Consider the following 17,356-nt stretch of genomic DNA (forward strand, 5'->3'; position numbering starts at 1 on the left):
GGCTCTGCTCCAAGGGAAAGCTTTTGCTCCCGAGCCCTGGACTTTCACCTGGACTGTGCCCGGGCCCAGCACTCTCCTCACCTGAACTCCTGGAAGAGCCGCAGAGACAGGCAACGGAGTGCAGGGAAGGCAGGGAGTGCCGAGCATGGATGCCCTGAGCTCCGTGGCCTCCCACCCCGTCTGGTTTGCCTGCGCCTTGGCCCTGTCCACGGCGCTCTGGGTGCGCAAGAAGAGGAGGTGGGCTCCGGGTACCTGCCCCGTGGATCTGAGCGGCAAGACGGCCATCGTCACCGGGGCCAACAGCGGTGAGTCTTCTGCCAGGGCCGGGCCTGCAGGAGAGGGCCGTAGAATCATAGAAACAAGCCAAAATGTCTAAGGCAGGGGTCCTCAAACTTTCTAAGTGGAGGGCCGGTTCATGGTCCCTCCAATTGTTGAGGGGCCGAATTATCATTTGAAAAAAACACACAAAAACAAATTCCTATGCACACTGGACATACCTTAGTTGTAGTGCAAGCCCCCCCCCCCCAACAATTATTTATTTATTTGTACATTTATACTCCACTCAGAGCGGCTTACAAAGTGTATGTACATACAATATATTATATTATTAGCATGGTACAATATTAGCATTATATATTAATATATTGTACTATACCACTATACTGTAATATTATTAGTAATGTTAAATTTAATATATAACTAGCTGTGCCCGGCCACATGTTGCTGTGGCGAAGTCTGGTGGTATGGGAAATAAAGTATTGAGGAATTGGTGGTAGTTAAGGTAAAAGGTAAAGGTTTTCCCCTATAAATGGGTTATATAGCTGTGTGGAAGGGCCTTGAGTCTACACTGCCATATAATCCAGTGCAAATTAGATAATCTGTGGAAGAGGCCTAAGTGAGGCCTAACTCAGCCTGTCCCCTGGGCTGAGTGGGTTGCTAGGAGACCAAGTGGGCAGAGATTAGTCCTCTAACTGGCAGCAATTGGATAAAAACAATTATTCCTTTCCCTCTAATTAGGACTTTTCTTTTTGTTGTATCAACCTAGAGGCGTGGATGATGGGTTGTGTTGTCAAATTTCGAGGTTGGGGGGCCTGTAGTTTTGTTGTTTTGTTGGTCGCCGTGATGTCATCACTCATTTATATATATAGATATATAATTAATATTATATTATACATTATTATTATATTGTATTATTATTTTACCCGCCCTGAGTCCTCTATTGGGTGAGAAGGGCAGGGGTAGAAATACTGTAATAAATAAACAAATAAATACATAAATTTGGGGGGGGGGTTTGAACCCCCGACCCACCCGCCCCCTGGGGTTCAGACCTGTCAATATCTGCTTGAAATAGTGCCTGGAGGGATTCTTAATTTTTTGCGTCTCATAGACTTAGCATGGGGATTTGGTTAACCAGTTAAAATTCATGAGTAAACCAGGGTTTTTTTTTTAACTTGAAAAATTTCGGGGGGGGGGGGGGTTGAGCCCCTAACCTCCCCCCTTGGCTGCAAGCCTGTGTATTACATTATAATATTATTATCAAGATTATATGTATACACAATATATTATATTATTACCATAGCACAATAGTAGTAAATGAAAGAACAATGCAATATTTAAAAATAAAAACAGTTTTAACCAACATACTGTAAACCTCTCAGGATTTCAATGGGAAGTGTGGGCCTGCTTCCGGCCAAAGAGATAGTCAAGTTAAGTAGGATTGTTGTTGTTGTTGTTGTTGTTGTGTGCCTTCAAGTCATTTCAGACTTCGGGCGAGCCTAAGTCTAAAACTGAGGGAGGGGGCCGGGTAAATGACCTTGGAGGGCCACATCCGGCCCCCGGGCCTTAGTTTGGGGACCCCTGATCTAAGGGAAGAAACAACAAGTACTGGAAATGTAAAGAACAGGAAGGAACTTTCTTCCAAAAGCAAAACTCTGCATGACATTCTCCTGTCAAAGGACCTTATCGCATTAGCAAATATAGTAGAGTCTCACTTATCCAACCTTTGTGTTCTGTATTATCCAACACAGTGTCCAGACCAGGCATGGGCAAACTTGGGCCCTCCAGGTGTTTTGGACTTCAACTCTTGCAATTCCTAACAGCCGGTAGGCTGTTAGGAATTGCAAGAGTTGAAGTCCAAAACACCTGGAGGGCCCAAGTTTGCCCATGCCTGGTCTAGATCCAGGGAATGTAGGCTACCCTTCTATTCCGCCATAATAATAATAATAATAATAATAATAATAATAATAATAATAATAATAATAATAATAATAATAATAAATCACACATTCCTAGACACTTGGGAAGTGTTCGACTTGTGATTTTGTGATACGAAATCCAGCATATCTATCTTGTTTGCTGTGTCATACTTATAATAATAATAATAATAATAATAATAATAATAATAATAACCATCTGCCAGCTGCAAAAGGCCACCCTACTGGGATCTGCACGCATCATCCGAAAATACATCACACAGTCCTAGACACTTGGGAAGTGTTTGACTTGTGATTTTGTGATACGAAATCCAGCATATCTATCTTGTTTGCTGTGTCATACTAATAATAATAATAATAATAATAATAATAATAATTTATTTTTCCATCCCGCCACCATCTTCCCGAAGGGACTTGAGGCGGCTAACATGGGGTCAAGACCAAAATAGAAACAAAATATGACAAAACCAGTATCAATAACTAAAAGCAGTGTCAGCACAACAATCACATAAAATAAACAATTAAAACACAAAATACAATAAAATTCAATCGTGACCATATAAAATGAGGTAACAAAACAAGTGGCAGACTTGTTGTAAAACATGATGTTTTAGTGCTTAATTTGTAAAATCATAACGTAATTTGATGTTTAATAGGCTTTTCCTTAATGCCTCCATATTAGCCAACATTTTCGCTTATCCAACCTTCTGCCGGCCTGTTTATGTTGGATAAGCGAGACTCTACTGTACTGTGTTTCTGAGACTGTTTGGGAATGGTTTCGAATGGGTCCCATCACACAACGTTTGCCCCATCCCGTCTGTATTCCGTCGGAATCCGTCTGCAAAGCGTTGCAGAAATGGATTTTTTCAGGCGGAATTTTAATTGTATTTTTTTCAAACATTATGGATTCTTCCATTGCTGAAAAGATCTCGGAGTCCTTGTGGACAACATGAGCCAATAATGTGATGTGGCTGCTAAAAAAATCCTAATGGGATTTTCGCCTGCATCAATAGGAGTCTGGTGTCTAGATCGGGTATGGGACTATAGCTTTCTTCTGGGCAAACTTGGGTCCTCCAGGTGTTTTGGACTTCCTACCGGCTGTTAGGAATTGCAAGAGTTGAAGTCCAAAACACCTGGAGGACCCAAGTTTGCCCATGCCTGGTCTAGATCCAGGGAATTTCTGCTCCCTCTCTATTCTGCCTTGGTCAGACCACATCTGGAATCACTCTGTGTCCCATTCTGGGCAGCATAATTGTTGACTCTAAGCTGGAATGTGTCTAGAGGAGGGCGAATTAAAGGATCATGGGTCTGGATAACATGCCCTATGGGGAGCGGTTTAAAGAGCTGGGCATGTTTAGTTTGCAGAAGAGAAGGCTGAGAGGGTACAATATGGGATTTGAAAAGTATGTGGGAAACGGGGTTACAAATCATGGAACAAGAGATGAGAAATGTGGTAGAGACAATAGGGATGAAAAGGAATACCAGAGTACGAGAAATGAGGAGGAAAATATTGCACAATTTTTCGTACACCCTGCCAATGAGCATACTACTACCCTGTTTCCCCGAAAATAAGACATCCCCGGAAAATAAGACCTAGTTGATTTTGCTGAATCATAACCTAATTTGATGTGTAATAGGCTTTTCTTTAATGCCTCCTTATTATCCAACATATTCACTTATCCAACGCTCTGCCGGCCCATTTACGTTGGATAAGTGAGACTCTACTGTATTTACAAATCGTAAGAATCAGGTGTGATGAGGATACACCCTGTCTCAATACAATAGGCATCCAGTCCTAAAAACATAAGGGATGCATACTGATGTAAACAGACTATATCCCAATGTGATAAGGTCCAAAGATACAATTGGAGCCCGAATTATTTTTATTGGGAAAGTTAAATAACCAAACAAAATCATTAAAGTATTGCTACATGGATAACAGCAGCAAGAACAGTGCATATATACATTTGTTTCACTGTTTTTTATGAATATGTAAATTGTAAATAAAAACATATTAATCATGAGAATCATAGAAACTATATACAAATCAATGCACCATTAAAATCCTAGAATCCTAGAGCTGGAAGAGTCCCCAAAGGCCATCCAGTCCAACCCCCTTCTGTCTGGCAGAAAGACACAATCCAAGCCCTCCTCACAGAGGGCCATCCAGCCTCTGATGAACGGCCATTGGACTCCCAGGCAGCGGCATGTTCTACGTGCCCATGTGAGCCGCCCCAAGTACCAATTTGTTGTTGTTGTTGTTGTTGTTGTTGTTATTATTATTATTATTATTATTATTATTATTATTATTATTATTATTATTGCTGAACAGCTCTTACCATTAGGAAGTTCATCCTAAGGTTTAGGTGGAATCTCTTTCCCTGCAACTTTAATCCCTTGCTGCATTCTGTCCCATCTTCCAGGGCAGCAGAAACCAAGCTTATCCCCTTGTCTATGTAGATTTCAAATATTTAAACGTGTCTACTGTGTCCCCTTTCAGCTTTGTTTTCTCCAAACTAAACACGTTTAATGTATTGTCAAAGGCTTTCCTCATAGCGCTTGGCTTGCAGACCTTTGATCGTTTCGGTTGCCTTTTTCTGGACACCTTCCAGCTTTTTTGAATTGTGCTGCCCAGAGCTGGATGCAGGTTATTCCGGGTGAGGTTTCACAAAAACAGAATACAAGGCGACTCTAACTTTCTTCAGTCTAAACCCTAGACTCCCATTGATGCAGCCTAGAATCACATTGGCCTTTTTTAAGCTTCTGCATCACACCGTTGACCCTTTTCAGCTTGTGGTATCTTAAGACTCCTAGGTGCCTTTCACATGGAGTGTTTCCAAGCCAAGGTATCACCCATCCTGTATCTGTGCATTTTATTATTACTGCCAAAGTGTTGTATTGTACATTTCTCCCTATTGAAACTTAATTTGTTAGATTTGGCTCAGCTCTGCATTCTTTTCAGGTCATTTATTATTATTGCCAAAGTGTCATACTGTACCTTTTTCCCTGCTGAAAACCACTTGGTTTGTTTTGGCCCAGCAATCCAATTTACATTGCAACAGCAGCAGTAGCTGACATAGTGGAAGTGACCATAGTGGAAGCTGCCAAAAGGTGGTTTCCAGTAGGCAAAGCCTAAGGTGTGGAACTGGGTGGGAGGGGGTGAATTTGACCTGGATTGTGTTAGTGAGTGAGTATAGCGGAACCAGCAGTGTCCAGTTAACACCATGTGCAAAAGACTCAGACCAGGCAGAGGAATTGAAAGAACAAAGGAACTTTACTTGTTGAGTTGAAGTTAGATAAACAGTTCAGCAATCGTACAATGTCCTTGTAGTTGCATAGGATCAATAACTAATCAATCAGCATTCAATATACCCAGCATGGCATATTTAAACTGGTACTTGACCGTAGCTAGAGAGCCTGTCTTTTCTGTGCTCTCCCTGCAAGCCCAGATTCCCAACTGACAAACCCAGCCATCTGCCAGCAAACCGATACATTGTTTGAGGCGTGGCTTGCCTCTGCAAAAAGCTCAGCTCCCTTTTTGCAGAGATCTTTTGCAAGCAACTTTGCAAGGATTTCTTTACACACACACACACACACACATAGCAATTTGGTGCAATAGATTGCAGGTGAAAACTGAGAAAACTGTGGAAACTGAGATGTCTCCCACTGGTTCATCTCCAAGCCCTGTCAAAGAAACAATGGAAGAGGAGCAAAGAGAAGAAGCTGTTCGACTAATATGAACAAGACTGTGTCTGATGTGCAATGAAAGCTCAATGAGTGCAAAATCCACAGACTCCATGGCCAGGATATGTATTTCCTGTGTATAAGATTTTGACCCAAATAGCTCAGCGGATTCCCCTGGTTGGCCTACTCATGTCATGTACAAGTAGAGCTTTGTAAGTATGGTGTGGTGTTTGGAGGAGAAGGTGGGGGTCAAAGTGGTCATCAGAAGCTTGGTGCATTGGTTGCTAAACCAATCCTGCGATGGAAAAATGCAATAGAAATCTGCAACAGACACCCAAAAACAGAGTCTCATCAGAACAACTTGTGCTGGGCTGAAAACTTCTTGCTAATTCCCAGTGGAAAACGTCTTGATGAGAAAGGAAATACAGTAGAGTCTCGCTTATCCAGCAGAATGTTGGATAAGCGAAAATGTTAGATAATAAGGAAGGAATAAGGAAAATCCTATTAAACATCAAATTACTTTACGATTTTACAAATTAAGCACCAAAACAAACTGACAGAAAAAGCAATTCAATACACGGTAACTTTATGTAGTAATTACTGTATTTATGAATTTAGCACCAAAACATTGCAATGTTTTGAAAACACTGACTACAAAAACTGACTACTAAAAGGCAGACTGCGTTGGATAATCCAGAACACTGGATAAGCGAAGGTTGGATAAGCGAGACTCTACTGTAAGAAGAAAACAGAAAGAAACTTCTTCCAATTGTGGAAATGATTGTCCTTTGTCACTGACAAGAACTGATTTAAAGAGGGAGCAAAGACTCAAGACTTTTTACCTGTGAAGAACCTTTGCATAATGATGGTAATTTTAGGGCCTTGTTGAGATCTCGTGCCAGATCAGGAGACATTGGACTCAAAAGTCATCTGGGGAAAAAGTTTCAACCTCTCCCAAATGTTTTTTCTGGCTATGGGCCTGTATGTTGGGTGGGATGGTGGCCTGTTTTCGGAGGGTTGCCAGGGGCGCTTCTGCACCCATCTATATAGCAATGTCTGGCTCTGCAGGGATCGGGAAGTACGTGGCCCTGGACCTGGCACGCAGGAACGCACACACCGTCCTGGCCTGCCGCAGCTTGGAGCGGGGCCGAGCCGCCTTGGAGGAGATCCGCCGGGCCACAGGGAACCCCCGGGTGGAGCTGCGCCTGCTGGACACCAGCTCCATGGCCTCGGTGCGGGACTTCGCCCAGAAGTTCTTGGAGAAGAACAAGCGGCTGGACATCCTGGTCAACAACGCCGGAGCCTCAGGTGAACGGGAAAAGGCCTCAGGGGTTCAGGGGGGATGAGGAGCCAAGAGACTTTTCTGTGTAGTCTGACATGATGGCCGTCAGAGTGGCCCAGAATATCTGACTGTTATGACTCAGCTGGCACCTCAGTGACTCTGATGAGGATGATGGGGTTGTGCCGTCGCGCCTGGGGCTATAACTCTTAGTGAAAGAGGCATGGATGTGATATCTTTCCCCAGGGTAAAAGAAAATATACATTACAGTCTTTGATTGTTTTAAGTCTGTGGAGCTTTTCCAGATCCCTCTTTCTCTGGCTGTGAATGCCGGAGCAAACTCAGCCTCAGTCCAATGACCTATGTCTGAAGACAGAGTCTTCCTCTGTTGCCAAAGGACTGATATGAAGGCGCTTGAGACTCCTCAACGTCGTTCAGGTTGGCCCTGAACATGAAGCGTAAGTCCCAAGGGTAAGAACCTCAGAATTGGTGCTGAGAGGTAACTTTTAAAAGGCCTTTAGTTCCAAGTCTCTCTCTCACGTACATCCGATAGAGAGCTTGCTGGTGGAATGAAAGGAGGAAACACTGTCCTACTCCAGGAAGAGGTGGAGTCAAACAGTTTAGCTGAGTGAGCAATATAACAGGTACAAACAACATTGATTGGCAGATATAAATAACCAATCCAACTACATTTACAGGGTAAGGGCAAAATCAGGCATGATACAACTCAAATCTTGCAACTTAGTTTGACATATAGATGGCGCCACTCGCGCCGTCACAGGGGTTCAGGTTCAAAGTCAGGTTCAAAATGTTCCTGTTGTAGAAGATGAGGAAGAGAGAGTTCATTTTCCCACAGCAAGGAATGAGGTTGTTGATACTGAGGCTAGCCAGGTGCAAATTGACTGGGAAAAGGAGGACAATGAGGTTCTCTGATAACCTCTGATAATGAGGTTCAGCAGCAAACTAACAAGCAGGCTGACCTTGACGAGACAGATGAAACAGGTTTCTTAGATTGAGCTGACCATTTGGAATTCAGGGTTCGGAGGAGTACGAGATTAGCAAACAAGAGGGAGGTCAGAGGCCAAAGAAATGCTTTCATTCTGTGCAAAGGGTATTAAAGTAGCATGTTTGGAGATGAACCTTTATCAAAGCAACTCTCGTTTAACCAAGAAAGCAAGTGCTCGGTTTTCCTGGATTATCTTGCAGATTAAGGATTCATGCAGCCTATGTGTTCATGTTTGTGTGACTTTTGCTATGTTTTAATGGGACTTTGTCATTCCATGTGGTTCCCTGGATTATGCTCTAAGGATTTATTTTGGAACAATCTTTTGGAACTTTACTTTTGCTTTTAAAGAACTTTTCTAGCTTTTATTTCCTAATAAATTAAAAAGACTTCAACCTGTGTGGAGTTTGGTGTATATAGCAAAGTGAAGCTAGCCTGAGGTGCGATACTGACAATAACATGTCAAATCAGCTCTCTCGTTGCCCCATCTCCACACCATTGCTCCTCTTGTGTCCCTTCTCAGGTTTGCCGCATACCATCACCGTCGAGGGCTTGGAGCTGTCCTTCGCCACCAACGTTCTTGGCCCCTTCCTTCTCACCAACCTTTTGCTAGGTAAGCCCAAGCAGGGTTCTCTCCCCTCACAACATGACCCTCGGGATTCCCAAAGGGAAGCCAAGCCCTACCTGGGCCCATGAAGGTGACAGGAGAGTCTGGCCAGGTGCCTCCTCCATGAGGACACGGGCGGGAGTCCTTGCTCTAACCTTCCTTTCCCTTCTTCTGCCCTGCACAGATGCATTGAAGGCCTCGGCCCCTGCACGCATCGTCAATGTATCATCCTCCATGCATTACTGGGGCTCTGTGGATGTCAGGTGCCTTACTGGAGAGGAGCGGATGAAGAGCAGCAGCCAGGTCTACAACAGCACCAAGCTCATGAACGTGATCTTCACAACCGAGCTGCACCGGAGGCTGAGAGGGACAGGTGAGCACAGTAGCATGTAGTAGTAGTAGTAGTACACTCAGCGTGTAGTAGTAGTAGTACACCCATCATCATCATCACCATCATCCTCACCACCATCATCGTTTGTTACCTAGCTCTTCTCACAGCTTGTGGTGAGGTACAACATAGTTAACACATGGCGACTAAAAACACAACACCATCAAATCCATATATTAAAACCATACAATGGTTTTAACTGTTGATTTTTTAAATATTTCCAATGGGTTGTTCTGAGTTTCCAATGGGTTGCTCTGTATGGCCATGTTCCAGAAGCAGTGTCTCCTGATGTTTTGCCCACATCTGTGGCAGGCATCCTCAGAGGTTGTGAGGTCGGTTAGAAACTAGCCAAGTGGGGTATATCTACCTGTGGAATAATGTCTAGAGTGGGAGAAAGAACTCTTGTCTGTTTGAGGCAAGTGTGAATGTTGCAATTGATCACCTTGATAAGCATTAAATGGCCTTGCAGATTCAAAGCCTGGCTGCTTCCTCCCTGGGGAAATCCTTTGTTGGGAGGTGTTAGCTGGCCCTGATTGTCTCCTTCCCCTTTTCTTCTGGTTTCTCTGGAATCATACCCTTCCTTTACTTCTCCTTCCTTCCCTTGAGCTCACTAACTGTCCTTGCCTTCCCTCACACGAGTGTCGGTCAATGCGCTCCATCCCGGCATCGTTAAGACGGAGATCATGCGCTACTACAGCTGGTGGGCCCGCCTGCTCTTCAACATGTGTTCTTTTTTTCTCAAGGTGAGGCTGGGCAGAGCATGTCCCTCTGCATAGGAGCAAGGGAGGCAATGCGGGTGGGTTGGGGCTTATAGGAGAGACACCCTGGGGCACGGTAGGGTGGCCTTGTTGGTGGTGGCTGCTGTCAGGTTATGTGGGACCCACTCCCAGGAAAGACTGGTCCTTCTCTGTCCCCCATCCACTGGCAGGCAAAGGCCTCATTATCCAAACAGGTATTTGGCATTGGCTGGAGGGGGCAGAAGCACACACGAGGCCAATGCTCCAGCCAGCCTCCCTCTGTGACTAGCCAGATGCGCATTAGAGCCTCCTCCTGCAGTGGGGACACACCTTCAGGTGTAGGTAAGGCATCCATCGTGAGGGCACATGCCTGGCGACTCCTCCAAGTCTGCAGCAGTAAGAAGGCAAACTGGGAAGCCCATGGCAGGTCTGATTCCAGGTGTCCTGCCCACCTTCCTGACACCCCTTTCAGATATTTGGGTATTTGCATTAAGCTTGGCATCGAAAGGACTCAGGAAGGTGTACAATAAGATCTGGCCATACATGAGTTCAAAACAGCATACAACAACTGACATGGGCTTAAGATACTAAGCATTTGGTACCAGGCATGTCGATGCATTTGTTGGAGGTCTTGCACTTGCCAGTTTCTACATAGTCCTACATACTCTGCTCCTTGCTGCAGGGCCTAGTGGTCAGCGCTCAGGCCTCTCTCCGTGTTAATGTTATTGATTTTATTGAGTTATGTTTTAATCTCTGGTTGGTTTTAATTTGTTGTTGGATTGGGCATGTTCCCTGTGTAAGCCGCCCCGAGTCCTTCTGGGGAGATGTAGGCAGGATATAAAAATAAAGTTGCTGTTGTGATAATTGTTATTGTTTATTATTATTAGAAACACAACAAGATGAGTCCACAGCAGACACTCTGCTGGCTGTTGTACTGGATTACACGCCAGACACTTCCCAAGTGTCTTGGACTGTGTGATGTATCGGCGAATAATACGAGCAGATCCCAGTCAGGTGGCCTTCTGCAGCTGGCAGGTGGGGATTGTGTCAACGCCGATTGTGTTTAAGTGCAGGCCAAGGTCTTTAGGCACTGCACCCAGTGTGCCGATCACCACTGGGACCACCTTGACTGGTTTGTGCCAGAGTCTTTGTCATTCGATCTTTAAATCCTCATATCGTCGGATTTTCCAGTTGTTTCTCCTCAATCCTGCTGTCACCTGGGATTGCAACATCGACAATCCATACTTCGTTTTTAAACATGATTGTGAGGTCAGAAGTATTGTGCTCTAAAACTCTGTGTGAATTCAGGTTGTTGTTATTATTATTATTATTTTATTATGACACAGCAATCAAGATAGATATGCTGGATTTCATGTCACAAAATCACAAGTCGAACACTTCCCAAGTGTCTAGGACTGTGTGATGTATTTTCGGATGATGCGCGCAGAGGCCAGTAGGGTGGCCTTTTGCAGTTGGCAGATCGTAATTTTGTCTATGTCTATTGTTTCCAAATGCCAGCTGAGATCTTTTGGCACGGCACCCAGTGTGCCTATCACCACCGGGACCACCTGCACTGGTTTCTGCCAGTCTTTGAATTATTATTATTATTATTGCATGGGCCACTTGGGCAATGGCGTGATTGCACAGGGAAGATCATTAAGGACCATAACATCTTCAGGGAGGAGGCAGGGGCCTTTTTGCTGGGTCCCACCCTTACTATACTACCCTTGGGAGAGTCCCCATGAGAAGCCCCCTCCCCACCTTGTGTTCACTTCTCCTCCTGTTCTTCCAGACACCAAAAGAAGGAGCGACCAGCACCATCTACTGTGCCGTCTCCCAGCAAGTGGAGGGCATTTCTGGGAAGTACTTTGACAGCGACTGCAGCCTGGCCGTGCCCTTGCCCTTGGCGGAGGACCCGGCCATCGGGCAGAAGTTCTGGGAGGCTGCAGAGAGGCTGACGGGCCTGGGAGGGGGCGGGGAGAAGCTTGGGGGGAATAAGTGATCACCCCAATATCACAAAACTCTGGAAAGCCAGCAGGCTGCTCCAAGGTCTGCCATGAGTTGCCATTCTGCCCCATGAAGGAGAGGCAGCATCGTGCCCCTTGGATCCACTGGGTGGGTTTGTTTTCTGTGTCTCCATGTCCATGTACGCCACCCTAAGGCAAATCTATCAAGGGGTTTCTTGCCACGAATGGCACCCAGCCAGCGCTCAAGAACAGAGCCTGCTTGTTGAAAAGGCAGCATTTCATGTCTTATTATAGGCAACACACAGACTCCGTATCCCGAAATATTTCTTTCTTTGTTGCTTAGACAAGCCCTTCGACAAGTCAAGCCAAACACAGAGACAAGGCTGATACAAAAAGACTTTATTCAAGAATACATAAAAGTTTTTTACAAAAATATATTCATATAAATTTTAGTGTTGTGTCTTATGTTATACTTTTGTTTCCACAGTTCACCCTTGATTTACCTGTATGTTTTGATTTACCCTTTCATTCTGCAGTTGAAGGCTGAGAAAGAGTGTGCATTAATAAGGCTCCCTCTCCTCAACCTGTTGGCACGGTTCTCCTAGCTACTGGGAGGGGTTACAGTCCCCACCAGCCACGTCTGTTTCCCCAAGTTACTTCTGCCCTGCATGCGTTAGGGGCCCATTGTCTACCCTGGAGCCCAGCTGAAGCACCTGTTGGATGAGGATGTTGGGAACCCAGGAGGGTAGCTGCAGGAGCATTGTGCCCCAAGTACAAACTCTGTCCCACAACATGAAACTTTCCTCCAGTCCCCAAATTTCTAACATCACAGAGAGTGAGACACATGATACCCGTTCTCATCTAGAACACTTCCCTTTTCAGTATTACCAGTTGCTGGTCCTCCTTGCCAACCCCTTTGCTGAGGCTCTACTGAGATTTGAAATGAGTGCAGAAATTGGGAAGCAAAAGACTATTTCACAGGGAGTGGAATTCTTATATAGGGAGTGATGTCTGCATTTTGCTCCCTGCAACTAAAGCCCTGATGCAGTCTTTCAGCTCAAGGACTGGGATGCGTTCCTCCTTTAGAAATCATCTATGGCACAAACTGACAACCAACAACGTGGTCCCATAGCAGGGATGTGGGGCATAAGGGTCAAATAAAGTCTGGGAATGCAGCCAGGCTCAGCTCATAAAATTGGCTTGTAGTTCTAACCTGGTGGTCTGGTTTCCAACAATGGCACTGCCAACATGGGCAAAACATACAGGAGGAAAGCAAGCTTTAACCTTTCTGCAACTCTTCACCGTTCATTGCCCTTTCAAAGTCACACCTTTTCTTCCTTTGGAGCTAGCGCCATTCAGAGGTCGCCCTTGGACTACGCAGTAGTCTTGCGCATTCGAATAGAATCACTATCCATTCCTGTTTGTTTCATTCGTAAGGCCTCGTTTTAGTTTTCAACCACCTCTCCCGAAAACAAGAGGCTTTCCAAATGGGCTTTTCTGTCCAAGGTCTGAAAAAACATTTTTTTTCCGGCCCATTGGCAGCAAAGCGCCAGGGCCTGCATCCAGGTGCGCCAAGTGAGAGGCGCTTGGCTGTAGGCCCTGAAAGGCTGTAGGCCCTGCCTTGGAAAGAGAGTGCATGTGTGGCGAGAAGGCTCAAAGTGCCTGTGTCTGCCAGGGCCTGCAGCAGAGCACCGAAAATCAACCAACCAAACGGTTACCATTCCCACTTTCTTTTTGTTTCACTGATATTTCTGTTTTGGAGGGAGGTGGACCATTTTGTGCATGAACAAAATGGTACGAAAACACAAATTAAATGGAAGAGACAGTAATCGGGCCCATGACTACTACGAAGTCCAATTTTTATTACAGCAGCAGCAGCAGGGCCAGCTGCTGGGGGCCAAGGCACAGTTTGAGTTTGAGTCTGGGGTGGAAGGCTCCTCACTTCCACTCAATGCGCATCTCCAGGCCTTCCCTGCTGACCCGCCGGAGCAGCTCTTCATAATCCTTCCGGTAGATGTCTGGGCAGCGGTCCAAATCAAGGGAGTTGAGCGGGTTCTCCAGGGAAAGGATCTGGTGGATAGTACTGCTGGAGACTTTGCACTCAATCAGCGATAATTCGATGAGGTGGAGGAAGACCGCAGTGGTGCCAGGGGGGCCCAGCACTTCCTCGAAGACCCTGTCCAGGGAGAAGGGCAGGCCAATCAGCATCACAATCTGCAAGCGAGGAGAGCCCTTTAGCAGGGAGACCAGGCTGGCCGTCAAGCCCAGGGCCTCTGGAGGATCCTTAGCATCAAACACGTCGGAAAAGGTCAGGGTGAACTCCTGAAGCTGGAGGAACGAAAAGGGGGGCAGGCTAGCAACTTGGGCCAAGGCTTCTTCACCAGGGCTGTCTTTCTTCAAGTGGTAGAGGGAAGCACTGAATATCTGGAGGTTTGGGCAGTGGCTCAAGAGGACATGGAGGGACACCTCATCGTCCAAGGAGAAGCCGTCCAGAGAGAGGGTCTCCAGCTGGGTCCCCAGGCGTGCCGTGACAGGAAGCAACTCCTCCAGACGCCGAAAGTTGCAGTCCAGGCTGAGGCTGGTGAGGGAGCCCCAGGGAAGCAACCGCCGGGCCAGGACTGAGCTCTCCTCCAGATTCACCGTTACCTTTGCCAAGTGTGGGCAAACAGCAAGGACAACGGACAAATAGGACTCGCTCACTTCCAGGAGTTTTTTCAGAGGCAGCTTGAGCTGGGAGGGGGACCTGCTCGGGTGCAGAGAAACCCAGCGCTTCACCACTTCCTCCATAGTGGGAAAACCAGGAGGAACCTGGGCACCACTGAAGTCCCGGTCATGGATGAGGCACACGGCGTCTGTGGTAGTCTCATTCTCCAAGACAATCAGATTGGGCAGAGCCAGCAGCAAGTAGGCCAAGGCCCAGGGCAGGTCATCACAGCGCGGGCTGCTCTCCATACCGTCAACCTCCAGTGTCTGCAAGGCTGGGCAACAGAAGGCGCTGGCTATGGGATCGTAGGCTAGATGGAAGAGGGAGGCTGGAGAGAGTTTCTTGCAGTCGGAGATGTCCAGCTCTCGAAGCCTGCGGCAGGTGGAGCCTACGGCAGACAGGACCTGTGTGTTGCACTGGGTCCCTGAAAGGTCCAGCATGGTGAGACCTAGCAAGCCTTCAATGAGGTCCACCAGAGCATCTGTGGGAACCCGGCTGCAGCCGTGGAGATTCAGCGAGGTCAAATTCTGGCCCCAGGACATTGGGGTTAAAAAGGGACAAGGAGGGAGTGAGTAGAGAGAAAGAGTAATTATCACCATTTATTTCAAATTGTATCCAAATTGATGGTCTTGCCTCAGTCTTCCCTACAACAGCTCCCCTACATGGACATCTAAGGACCCCCATCTGCCTGCATTTCTCCCCCTAAAGCAGTGGTTCCCAACCCCCTTTTTTGACCAAGGACCACTCTCAAACATTACTGCCAAAAGGGTCACAAATCAGCTTTTGGTCAACTTTAGATTTGGTTTGGTTATCTGGGGTGCTGATTCAGAAAACTGCATTGGGTAGACCACATCAGCTCTCATTTCTGATACAGAACATATGCCATCCAGGAGTCACTATCTGCTCACCCACAGAAAACCATATTTAATAATCTAGGGCTGATATGGTCTATCCAACACAATTCTCTGAATCAGCACCCCAAATAACCCCAGGAACAGGCCTAAAAATGAAGACAACAAGGCGCCCCCGCTTTCAGGTGCCCTCCGCTCAGGAGGAGGGAGGAGAAGCAGCAGTCAGGAAAATGTAGTCGTGCCTGCCTTTCGTGGGTGGTCAGCCTCTCCCCTTCTGACATCCCTGTTGCCTCAGCATTATAAGAGAGTTTTGCGAGACCAGTCGCTCTCACTGCAACGGTGTAGTAACAGTGAGGCTGTGGACCGTATTTTAGTTCTTGGGGACCACTGGCGCTCCATGAACTACAGGGTGGGAACCACTGCCTTAAACCAACTTTTGTGCTGCTGGCATGGCTGCTAGACGTCCTCAGACAGTGGCCATATCTTAACTGGGGGGGGGGGGGAGGGGGAGAGGTAATGCATACGAATGTCATAGCCCCTGATAAGGTAAAAAGAAGGAAACTTGATGATATAATACTTCATGTCTAGTTGATGTGACAGAAGGAAGGAGTGGAGAAGCCACTGCCTTGTGGAGACTACCTGGCCTCAAAGACCTCACTGTGGTCACTCCACAGACCCACCCAGGTCCACTTGGAGGGGGCAGGTGAGGGAGCAAGTGCACAAACTGCTTGTGAAATAGGTCCAGGTGTTTTCCCTTGTGCCCTCAAGCAAGTGGAGGGCCAGGCAGATGCAAACCTGTTTCTGAGACCCAAATGATAACAAACAAGGCAGGAGGCAGGATCACGCCCCCACCCCCTCACTCCGGACACTTCGACTCCCTGCTCACCTTGCAGCGTATGGTCACCATCTGGGTGATGGTGTTGCTGACCAGCTTTGGGCAGGGGGACAAGTGCAGCTCTGTCAGGTGGGGCACCAGGAGAAGGTGCAGCATGGCGCGGGTCAGGCGCTTCCCCAGCAAGTGGATCAGCTCTTGGACCAGGGAGCCAGCTGAAGGCAGGCAGGTAAGAAGAGAGAAAATACTCAGCGGTTAACTCAGGGCCCACAGGGCACATGTTTGCTTCTGGCTACTTGATTTTTAAAGAACCAAGACCTGGAGAATATATCCCGTAAGAGCCAAAAGAGAAAAGGGAGACATGTCACAGGAGGATAAAAACTGGACACGTCTGGCCTGTTTTGGATACTCTAAAGCTCCTTCTAATAGTCAATGTCTGAACAATGAGCTCCTGCACCATTTCCTAGACAGAGGAAAGTGCCTACCTCATCTTCCATTGCCTGTTTGCTTTAGTCTTTGCCCAAATGGCCTTTGGCACTGCCCTCCCCTGCCTGCCTGTTGCTCACCCAGTTCGCTGAAGGGCCCCTGGATGTAGCGGAACTGGTATTCATCCAGGTAGTTGTCTGTGTAATCCTTGGCCCAGATGCGCTGCATGTTCCCAGCGATGTTCTCCAGGCAGAGCTTCTGGAGCGACCGGTGGATTTTCTTCCTGGGCATAATTGTGCAGGTGATGCTGTGGCAGAGAGAAGCAATTCATTGTACGAACATCAAATGGGAGTTCTTTTCTCCTACTGTGTAAACAGAAGCAACCCAAGGTATCATGCCAGGATTACAGCCCCACAAGGAGGGAGCACTGGATGTGAACTGCTATACAAAATGTCTATCAGGCACTGGGCTGGCAAAGACTGCTCTAGGAGCAAAAGTGTTAATATATTATTGTTTATATTGTGAAAATGCACAAGATTTGACTGGGAAACACTTTGTAAACACCTATGATGGGGAGGGGAAAGGAGGTGGATGAGGTAAAAGCAAGATTTGAAGTCATGGTTCAATGTTGTCATATAATATTGTATACAGTGAGAATTTAACCA

The 17,356-nt window shown here is 46.6% G+C and overlaps 2 protein-coding genes across 5 annotated transcripts in view; one reads left to right on the forward strand and one right to left on the reverse strand.

Annotated features, from left to right (window-relative positions):
* Positions 1–12,330, forward strand: LOC100558375 (retinol dehydrogenase 13). The gene is made up of 6 exons (XM_008121616.2): positions 1–305; positions 6,966–7,205; positions 8,703–8,792; positions 8,971–9,159; positions 9,814–9,917; positions 11,704–12,330. Exons 1-6 carry the CDS (start codon positions 146–148, stop codon positions 11,911–11,913), a joined length of 993 nt encoding a protein of 330 aa, XP_008119823.2. The 5' UTR covers positions 1–145; the 3' UTR covers positions 11,914–12,330.
* The window catches only part of LOC103281007 (uncharacterized), a 23,818-nt gene continuing 18,724 nt past the window's right edge, over positions 12,263–17,356 (reverse strand). For 2 of the 4 annotated variants that reach the window (XM_008121614.2, XM_008121613.2), the window contains exons 2-4: positions 16,832–16,998; positions 16,320–16,480; positions 12,263–15,109 (exon numbers count right to left, since the gene is read on the reverse strand). In XM_008121614.2, coding sequence (XP_008119821.2) covers positions 13,817–15,109; positions 16,320–16,480; positions 16,832–16,982 — 1,605 coding nt within the window. In that variant the 5' untranslated portion in view covers positions 16,983–16,998 and the 3' untranslated portion in view covers positions 12,263–13,816. The remainder of the gene's footprint in view (positions 15,110–16,319; positions 16,481–16,831; positions 16,999–17,356) is intronic. The other 2 variants (XM_062981935.1, XM_008121615.2) reach the window with 1 other exon arrangement.

This window comes from Anolis carolinensis, chromosome 5 (genome assembly GCF_035594765.1).
Source record: "Anolis carolinensis isolate JA03-04 chromosome 5, rAnoCar3.1.pri, whole genome shotgun sequence".
Classification (NCBI taxonomy): domain Eukaryota; kingdom Metazoa; phylum Chordata; class Lepidosauria; order Squamata; family Dactyloidae; genus Anolis; species Anolis carolinensis.